Source organism: Lepisma saccharinum, chromosome 16 (genome assembly GCF_977018435.1).
Source record: "Lepisma saccharinum chromosome 16, izLepSacc3.1, whole genome shotgun sequence".
NCBI lineage: Eukaryota > Metazoa > Arthropoda > Insecta > Zygentoma > Lepismatidae > Lepisma > Lepisma saccharinum.
The window spans coordinates 39,253,371-39,264,098 of NC_139244.1; the positions used below are offsets into that span (position 1 = coordinate 39,253,371).

General features: G+C 39.6%; 1 protein-coding gene across 2 annotated transcripts in view; it reads right to left on the bottom strand.

Moving 5' to 3' along the window:
- The window catches only part of GABA-B-R2 (gamma-aminobutyric acid type B receptor subunit 2), a 330,120-nt gene extending 320,602 nt beyond the window's left edge, over positions 1–9,518 (bottom strand). For both annotated transcript variants that reach the window (XM_083138018.1, XM_083138017.1), the window contains exon 1: positions 9,385–9,518. In XM_083138018.1, coding sequence (XP_082994144.1) covers positions 9,385–9,504 — 120 coding nt within the window. In that variant the 5' untranslated portion in view covers positions 9,505–9,518. The remainder of the gene's footprint in view (positions 1–9,384) is intronic.
- Between the last annotated feature and the right edge of the window lie 1,210 nt (positions 9,519–10,728).

Sequence of the window (10,728 nt, forward strand, 5' to 3'; positions counted from 1 at the left end):
CCCACAAAATTAGCTGAAAGTGACAAATCGCTTTATGAATTTACACTGTAGGAGATTCATGGCGGTTTTACACTCTACGGTCATGGTGAGATCAATGCGGGAGGGACAGAATGGCGTGAGACTGATTTTATGGACAATAACAGTGGATGTTTTGTCTCTCGGATGCCGAGTGGTAACGATGCCTCATTCTGATCAAGACATCTCAGGTTCGATCCCCGGTGGAGGCATATTGCACAGTGCTTCCTAGCTCATATAATAACCTGACTCTAAATGTGGACATATTTTTGCCAGAAGAAAGTTTTAGAAAATTCTGAACGATGTTTGTATAATATTGATTTTTTTTTCTGTGCCATCCTGTACTCTATTTTGTTGTTGTTATTATTGTTGTTTTCCTACTGTTACTGTTTCAGCGTAAACTAACTTGGATGTTTCTGGAGACATACTAAACGGCAATTTCCGGAAGATCAATTCCTCTTCAACCATCAGAAATATAGGCCGAGAGGAGAGGGTGTTTATTATATAGCGATAGTCAGATGGTGGCGAAAATTGGAGTTTCACACGCAGACCTTTCTGAAATGCTGACTACTTAGCAACGACATCTCCGTTAATTGGCTGGTTCGCCAGAAGATGCCTCTCTTTATAGATTAAGCTGAAAACTTCTTATGTAAACATAAAACTTTTAATGTTATAATTATACTTGTCACATGAGCATTTTTATTAAGATTACTTTCAATGTGTTAATATTGGTGTAAAATGCCATTATTCGGTATTTAAGATTGACCAAGTAAATTAACAATAGGTAGAAGCAGTGGCGGCGATTTAGTTCCAAAACCGGGGGGGGGCAAGGTACCAAAACTAGGGGGCAAAGTAGATACGATTTAGCATAGTGCGGGGACAAAAGTGTCGAAAAGTGGGGGGCAATTGCCACCTCACCCGCCTAATCTACGCCAGTGGGTAGAAGTGTTAATTGATTGATTTGGTGTTTTAAGTTCACTTTATGCACAGTAAGGCTAATCGGGACTGGACCTAAAGTTTAAAGTGGGATCCGAACCACTTGTGCCTCCACTGGGTATCGAACCCGGGACCCCTGGATTACAAGACGACGACGGTAGAAGTGTTAAGAATATTCTGGAACTTACATCCTTAAATGTTATTCGATACCTCAATGAGTGGTGTGTATCTTTATTTTTGTTTTACGTCGCTTTTATTCATATTTACGCTAATCGGCACGATGAACGATAATAAATGACACTGATAAAGTGACACATGGAAAGCAACTGTCTCCAGCCTGGGATTCGAACCCGGATTCTTTGGTGCCGAGATCCAGCCGCGGTAGCTCAGTCGTTAGGGCGTCTGACTACCATGCGAGAGACCTGGCGGGGGAGAACCGGAACTTTTCACCTTGTACAAGCGGCTCCGGCGCCCACCCAGCGTCGTATAAAGTGGGTACCTGGAGGAAACTCTGGGGCGTAAAGGCGGCCAGGGGCGTGGGGCTGATCACATCACCCCCAGCTTGGCAGAGATCAAGAAAGTGTGGGGCCCTAACCCCACACCCCTTCATGGCGTGGTGCAAAGCACAGGGGAGCACATTACTTTTATAATTTCTTTACGAAATCGAGCACCCAACGTACTCGGCTACCGAGGTGACTTAAATATTAACCGCCTTAACACAACAGATGGCTTCGACTTTCGCTGCCCCTATTTATCAGTTTCCAACGAATTCAAAATGGCTACACTTCTGCTTCATTTATTGTCTGAAATCATGGATCTAATCTCATCCTTTCTACAGATAGATGACTTAGAGTAATACAAGCAGCATTTAAGGTAATTTAAGATTTTCTCCGATTCAAACTTTCGTCTTGATGAGATTTCCAGAGATGTAACACCTGCTCGTGCGAAAGATATCAATTATTCATCCTTTTAAGCAATTCAAATTTGGAATGAGAATCGTTCACTGTGGCTTGAGGAACTGTTTGTAACTCGACACCCTTAGAAATCCGAAACGAATCTTCGTTGGCTGGAAATGAGTACTTTCGACGTGGCTCCAATAATCGACACTTTGCATGCAGAAAGCTCAATTCAATGCAAAATGACTCACAATTAAACATAGATCAATTGTTGAGTCAGTGTGTGCGTGTAGGTCTCTGGTTTTGGTTTGCCTATTTCTCTCTTATGTATAGATTTATCAAAGCTATTTTCTTTAAATGAAGTAATGGTGCGTCGACAGTATACTCCGAGACAGTTTAACCGTCCGGCAAGTGTCCATGTATTAATCCGCGCATAAACAGGGCGCAGTTTGTTCTGCGTCAGTCTCGCATGAAGCTCCGATCCTTACAAATCATCGAATTTGATGATTTGTAAGGCCCTTCAAGGCCACATTCACTTTGAGAAAATCAGCAACACGCTCACTCGACAACCGTGTTACGTAAGTACAGTTTCCCTACTAAGAAGCTAGTGTTCTTATGCTTCTTGCTTTCCAGTTGGCGAGCCTACAATTAAGAGTTTACCTGTAACCGATAAGCTGCATACCTGTTACTTTTATGCATCGTTAAATCCGTACATAGGAAATTGAATAACTGCTTTGGTGCAGGTGAACAGTTGGGTCAGCATAGAACTATTGAAAGCGGAACTATATTTTGCGCGTATTATATGTCATGACTTGTGAAGCGTCCCTGCAATGTTGACATGTCTCGGAGCATACGTCTGTCTTGCAGCTGCTACGTATTGTTGAGGGACCAGCTCTTTATTAACAATAACTTTCAACGGGCTTAAAACAATAACAAATAGTCTCTTAAATAAAATTAATGTCAGTTTGCGGTAATATCAATACAGGTATCCGAACGTTAATATCTCCAAGCTTTCAATGAAAGCTGAGATTGTACAGGGGCATTCAGAACACAGAGAGCCATGACAGGATTCCACAGGGGATTATACTGGCTGTGGATTCAGGCGCCAGAGCCTCGTTTGTTTACAGTTTCACGTCATTCTTTGTACTCCTCTTACATAGAAATTCATAGCATTTCGTTTCGTTTCATGTGCTTTGAATTTCCACAACTCTTTGATTTGCTCGCAGTGTTTGCAACTCGGTGTTCTATTATGTCATTTTAACAGTGGCGTAGCATGGGCATTTCGGGTGGGAACGCCAAGTCCGAAGGAAAGGTCGGCCCTTTTTTGGTTAATAATTTACTTATGGAATTAGTCGCCACAGGTATTGTTTATTTGCCTGAAGTCAGCTGGGTTTTCAATAAAGCATCATCATCCATGCAGTTTTTAGCTAGAAAATTAGATGCCTCACTATGCAACAAATGTTTTGAACTCTGGTGTTTTATACCTTTCTGCATGACGCAAATCATTATAAAACCTACCTGAATCACAAGCGCCTTTGAACAACAGCAGACGTCATTGTTGTGGATGACCCAACTAATGATTGATTTGGTTTATTTTACTTCGCTTTTCTGCCACTTTTGGTTAATCGCGAATATGAATATGAGTGATGATGATATTGATGAAGGGACACTCACAAAAGAACACCCGTGCTCACCCCGGGATTCGAATCAGGGGTCTTGGCGCGCTGTGCAAAACACTCTGACACGGAGGTGGGCGGATGATCCAACTATCGTACACTCTACTAACGTAACAGTGCCGATTAGTAATTCAGACTACTGTTTATTACGTCTTGAGAATGTTGAAAACATTTTAAAATAATTTTGTCCAGACACCATTCGATGTTAAGCGTTTTCAAATGAATGCTAAACATTTCCATTGACACAATATTAAGCAGTTACATAATAACGAAAAAATAATAACCCGCAAAACTATTATTTTTTTTATTAAGTGGTAGAGCAGCCACAGGCTGAACTTCTACCACGAGGACTTCAGCAACTTATTTGACAAAAACTGTGTTGATCTTTTAGTTTTTAATGCACATCGCTGTTCGTGCGATAAAATATACAATGCAGTGGCCATTAAGAAGTGCTATATTTCAGTTTGGTAAAGTTACGTCAGTCAATATTGCGTATTGTAGCAACACATAGCACGAGTGGCACGAGCGCGAAGAACCGGGTAGGAATTCTACCGCTGTCGTCTGCTTCAGAAGGCAGGAAGGGTCACGTGAACCAATCACGTAGCCCTCTACTCCATACGCTGGCGTAAGAGAGAGCATTTGGGCGCGTACTGTAGAGATCCAAGCTTTTCCTTCAGATAGACAGCAAGGAATATAGGGTCCTGTACGCCGAACCTGCTCGGCGTCCGGCCAGGAAAGGCATTGAAAAAAATGCTAGAACGAGTGTTGTTAGTGGAGCGTTGCAAGCGGATCGCGAGAAATAGCTATTATAATGCCATGAAGGTCAGACATATATGAAATTTGTCAAGATTTACTTTATATTTACAGCATTTACGCATTTTTTAAATATTAAATCTGGGAACGCCGGGCGTACGGGCGTACTATAACGCTACGCCACTGCATTTTAAGTCGCCTTTCTGCCACTTTTGGATATTCACTATTCAGTGTTTTATTGTCCCTGAATTGGACAATACACAGTGCTGAAGACAGTACGACACAAACTGCTCTAAATAACTTAATATTAGTTATCAGTGTTGCATTTTTACTCCTCTTTTGTAACTTAAATCTAACTTGAATCACTCATCGATCTAGGTTAATAGTAACGATGATGATGAATGATGGATAAACACACATTCATGTCATACTCAGGACTCGAACATTGTACCTTTGGCCTCGTGATGCCTTTCACTAACAACTCCCGCACGGAGGCTGGCTAGTGGGGCTCAACGTCTCAGCAGAATACTATTTAAGTACGAGTAATAATACTACACAGTATGAAAGTCCTTTCCTAAAAACGCACGAGGCATAACTAGAGAGGGAATACATTTTTTAGTTACTCCCGTTGATGGCCTGTGTATATTTAAAAATCCACAGGTATTTGTGCTCAAGACTTGTTACTAGACTTGCATTATGTGCATTGTATCAAAACCTTGCTTTTTTGTTGTTTTTTAAAGTCCACATTAGTCTCTGCTAGGTTAAATAATGATCTCTAGCCAATACTAAAAGAGAACTCTCTAGCCGACATTTACGACTTGATTTAACAATCTAAACTTGACGTCGTTATAATACTTGTACATATTTAAAAGAAATAACTACATTTATTTTTGAGAGAATTTTGTTCTCTAGAATATAGCATATTAAATGTCTCTAAATTGTACATTACAAGATACAATTTTAACATTTAAGATATCATCCGGAAAAAACTTATATTGTTCTGGGTCCAAACCGAAATAACCCACAATAAATATTAAAATATCATATATTGTGATGCTGCTGCCATCTGCCGACTAAAAAATAAAACACCGGCAGAGTCTATGCCACTTAAATCCATTGTAAGTGGTTATACAAGCTCCGTAGAGGCATCGCTTTGCATGACGGGATCAATGAATATGAAAGTGCCTGGAAAGGGGCGTCTATTCTTTCACAGGGCGTTACGAAGCGATAAGCCCCGGGTCTAGATTTGCAGGATAGTAGGAACGTCATTTTCCTTCCGGTTCGGGGAAACCACTCGAAGAGGGGGAGTGGGGAGCGTGCTAACATCATAGCACAACAAGCTTCATCGAGTTACCGTGGAATGCTTTTGTTTTTTTATATATATATTTCCACAACACATGGCCATTATTACATTAGGGCTAGTCCACACTAGGACTTTTTTGTTTTTGAGGTCATGTACCGGACTGCCAATCTGAGGAGAATAGGAGCACACCAACATTGCTTGTTTTATCAATTTAGGTTAATCGCGACGGGAGGAATAGGAGATCGAAGATAGATAGAGAAACGTATTTTGTTCTTGTTTTATGTCACTTTTTGACTCTGTAGCCTCGTCAGGACGCCTCTCCAGTGGCGTAGAGGTAATGTCGTCGCTTTGTAATCAAGCTGTCCGACAGCCACTTTATTCCGCAGTCGTAATGTATTTTATTCTCTCTTTTGGACATCGCTGTTGTAAACAACCTACGTAATGTAAAAGCATGAAGCTTTGAATTAACAGACCTCATGAGACTACACTCGCTGAAATAAACTTTTAAATGACACAAAAATATTTTCATTTTGAATACGCGACCGAACGTACCACCTGACCGGCTACCTGCGAAGGGTCTTCTGATGAGTCTAAAGAAAATTGCGATGCAACAAAACGTACCATTTGATGGTTTTGCTGATTTCCATCACACTTTATCCACGCTTTGGACTGGCAAAATTACTATATAATGCATATATATAGCTATTTTGGTGTGTTTAAAATCAGCTGTGGTTAAGCTGTCGTCCACATGTTTTCTTTTGTTTCATCTCTTTTTCGATTTTCGTTTTAGTTATGTCAGTTCTAACCTAGCGTAACCTTTGTCGTGTAGGTTGCCTAGAGTATCGTTCCAAATCTTGGTAATTGGCGTGTCTTACTCTCGAACCCTTTTCCTCGCCTCTTGCATACTCCTCTTCACATCTAACTGAGCATCATTCGGGACTACACAAACTTGATCACTCGACGGGCCACTAACCACTCTATTCTCTTTTGATTTTAAGTTCAAGCGTTTTCCTTGAAGTGGCACGTTTTGTCGCGGAGTAAATATCTTGAAGGTAGGTGTTTATCTGAGTGGTACGTTTCGTCGCGAAAACCAAGGTGGTACGTTCTGTCGGGACACCTTTTATTTTAATAGAACTTAAAGTTTATCACCTACATCTGAGGAAGTTAAGAAACAAAACCCAAATAGTCAGTTCAAATTATATTAACAATAAATTTACTTCTGATTGTCCCTTAGGTATTTGAACTATAATTAAAATTACAATTAATAATAGATAGGTATCAGCGGGTCTGGTGCGGGACGGCACATACAACCCACTTGCAGGCACTTAAACTAATTGCTGAAGAGAACTAAGCCTATCCCTGCTAACCTTATTAGAACTATGTGGAATTATAGGTTAGGGGCGCCAGGTTTAGAGATCATAGCAATTAGTGAATATTAGCAGCTATATGTACCAGCACCAGACCCCATATTAGCAGGAATTTTTATAACAAATGAAGATATGCCTTAATGTGTGCTAGTTTAAAATGGGGAAATTTTACAAGACCGTCTTCAACAAAAAGAAAGAATTGTCCCGACTAAACAAATACTTTTGGAAGCCTCATCTGGGTCTAATTCTCCATGTACGAAACTGAAAGGTTAACTACAACCAGTGTTGCCAACCACATTTCGGCAATGTCCCTACAGACGAAGTCAAAATGTCCCTACGCTAAGTAAAGCGACTAAAAAAAAAACAACAGCTCATGAGCCACGCAAAACAGAAGAGAAAATATACACATTTACTTACCAAATTTTTCTGCTCGATGATCCCACAATTTATAAATAACGTTGAGTCGTTTATGATTATGTTATTTGAATTCATACATGCTGCTGCTGTGAATAGATAGATGTTGGTTGGTGATGCTGTATTTCCTGTAGTCTTCTTCACGTGCCTTAAGTGAAGAATTTATCACTAGCGAAGAATTTAACAATTCTGGTCCCATATTATTTCTCTTTTTTGTTTTTGTATCACTTAACATTGAAAATATTATTTCCGTTTCCGCGTTAGAATGTGGTAATATTAGCACTATTTTCGCGAGAGTGGAAATATTTTCAAAAAAGAACTTTCCTTCAAAGTTTTTGGTAACCGAAAACATGTTCCAAAATTCTGATGGAGATTAGTTCTTTGCACCTATGCACAACAAAATGTTATTTTCCAACATTGATAAAAGTCCCTACGTTTTCCCTCATATGGCAAAATCTGTCCCTACACGGCAAGACAGAGTGAAAAATCTCTAACACAATTTGACGAGTGCCTTTTATAATTCTGATGGCGAGCTAATTAACCAGGGATTTCGGATTCGTTGTCATTTTACTGGACTCAATTTCCACATTTCACTCGAAAATCAGGCGCGAGTGAGATAAACAAATATTACAGAGTTTCTCCATTTGTGGCACTGGGCGAGTTCATTACCTACGCTACGTTTTGCAAACCAAATATGCTTTACGTATGGGCAGTGCCATCTATCGGGGAGACAGTGCACTATTGTGGGAATCCGCCTGGTAATGAAACTGACAATGAGCTACGGGAGTGAGATTCAGTGTGTAATGTTATTGTAACGCTTTACACGGTCCGCTTTCAGTTAAAGCACGCTTTAGCGAACATACGAATTACGAGATGGTGCGTCATGTTATGGTTAGGAAGTTTTTTTTTTCGTAAAATATACAGCACAGGGAAACGTTAACTAACCAGAAACAGTTCACTGTGCAACTGAAAAGTTCCCTCCGTGGACACTGGTTCGGAGTTCGTGTCTTGCTTTGGTGTTTCTGTGTGTGTCCTTCATCTGTTTCTTCTAATCATATTTCATCATCTTCACCGTCACGAAAGATGTAGACAAGCAACGTAAAAAAAACAACTACAATTTGCAAATCGATTGATTGACTGATTGAGTTGGTGTTTTAAGTCCACTTTATGTACAGTAAGGCTTACAGTAAGGCTAATCGCGACTGGACCTACAGTTTAAAGTGGGATCCAAATTACTATGTGACTCCATCGTGTAATGAACCCGCAACTCCGTGATTGCAAGGTGTCAGCTAAATTTGGTAAGTCCACTTTATGATCATATTGGATAATCAGGACTTCACCTAACATTGGAAAGCGAGATCAGAATGACTGTTCAACATGCCTCCGTCTGGAAAATAACCCGTGACACCTTTATTTCAAGGCCTGGGTGCTAGCCACTACACTATCTGGCGGATCATGCAAATGTTAATATAAGTTAAAGTTTGTACAGTTTCCTACGAAAATAATATCTCTTTGAATCTAAAAGAAACGACAAATATCACGAATGTAAACTAATGTTTGTGTGTTGAAACATTCCTCAATCATTTTACAGCAATAATATATTAATGAAAGGCTGCGATGAATTGTCAATATTCCCGATTATAAAGTTGTTTGTAAACACACATTTAGCAACCTTCATTCTTGGATATCTTGTAATTACATGTTGTATTAAAATAGGAAATTCGAATGCATCTTGTCATTGTGCAGAGGCATGAGCATAACCCATTCTTTTATTATAGCTCGGGACAGTGAGTACGCATCAACATTTGTTCAGCATCCTCCATACTCGCCAGACCTGTCAGCAGTTGATTTTCTGCCGAAGATCATGGAACGAACCCGTTGGAAACTCGAATCTAACAGAAACGAATGCAACATGACCAAGTAAAAAAGCTGTCTAAGTTGGAAGAAAAATTGACATTAATAAGTTAATTCTGAAAGGAAATCAAATTCCTGAGATTATGTAAACAACCCTGATGTTGACGTACCTGCGTGAGTCGCCACCGCTTCGACGCCTTCGCTATTGGGTCCGTGACGTGCGTGCAGGCCGCTCCGAAAAGCATCACCTTGTTTGGGGGTTGGGCCATCATGTCGAAGAAGGCCTTCATGCCAACTGCCGCATTACACTGTGGAAGAGAAAGTGGAAAGCGTCAACAACAGAATATTTAATGGATAATTTTCCTGGTAATATTCACACATTCCAGTTTACTCAGAGTAATCATTTCGAAGTCAGAACCTGCCAGACATTATATATAGATTATGTAACCGGGTTATTGTCGAACACTTAAGCTTTGAACACTATTTTGAAATATTTTAGACACTGCATGGATTCTAAGGAAATCTTAATCAATTCCCTTCAAAATTATCTCTGTTACAATGTTCATAAACTATTTGTTTCACACAAAATACAAAGAGAAAGACAGATGTCATGTTCGGCATTGCCCTGATTTTTCGGGGTAATGCCACACACAGTCTTCGCCGTTACCCCTTATGAAAAATATTTACTATAAAGAAAAATGAAATAGAAAATAAGAAATATAGACCATGTTCTTAAGTACATTTTACGAAAGCATATAATCACAGTGAAGATTAATTTTTTTAGGTCACAAAATAGTGTACTCTTTTTTAATATCCTGAGCGAAAGTCACACAAATACGTTTTGATGTTCTTCCCTATAAACTGTAGTCCTTATGGGTCCTGTTCTTACATATTTTCTGCATTTACGCTACAATTCTTTACATGTTCCAAATTTTCCACACACAGATTCACCTGTTCGCCATTACTTCTTCCTGTGTCCTGTTGTTTCCATTATTTACCACACATGTGGTATATAATATAGGAGCATTCCAGTTTGAAAATTGGGTAAATGAATGTACAATCATCAAGAGTAAACGTCATAAAACATAATATAACATTCTCCACTTCTCTCGAAGCGAATACAGCACATAAATTACAAGCAAAGTTGAAAACAATCTTTGACCGCTGGCTTCGATGTCTCACTGAATAATGACGATGCTATGAGCTTAACGCTTAGCCCATTAGGTGCTAGATGGCAGCACCTATTGGATCACTCTTATCATTAAACAATATGCACAAGGCAACATCTGTTACAGTTAGTACGGAAAACTGTTCTGGAACACGAGAACAGTCAAAACTGAGACTCGCCTCGGTACACTGCACGCCTGCTTCATTAACCTAGAATATGCCAATAATTGATGACCGCAAGTTAAAAATTTGGAACAATCAAGATATACATATTACAATTGCTTTCAATTCACATCATATCGCTTTGTACTTTAGTGACGAGTCAATTTGCAAAATTGTTAAAAGTT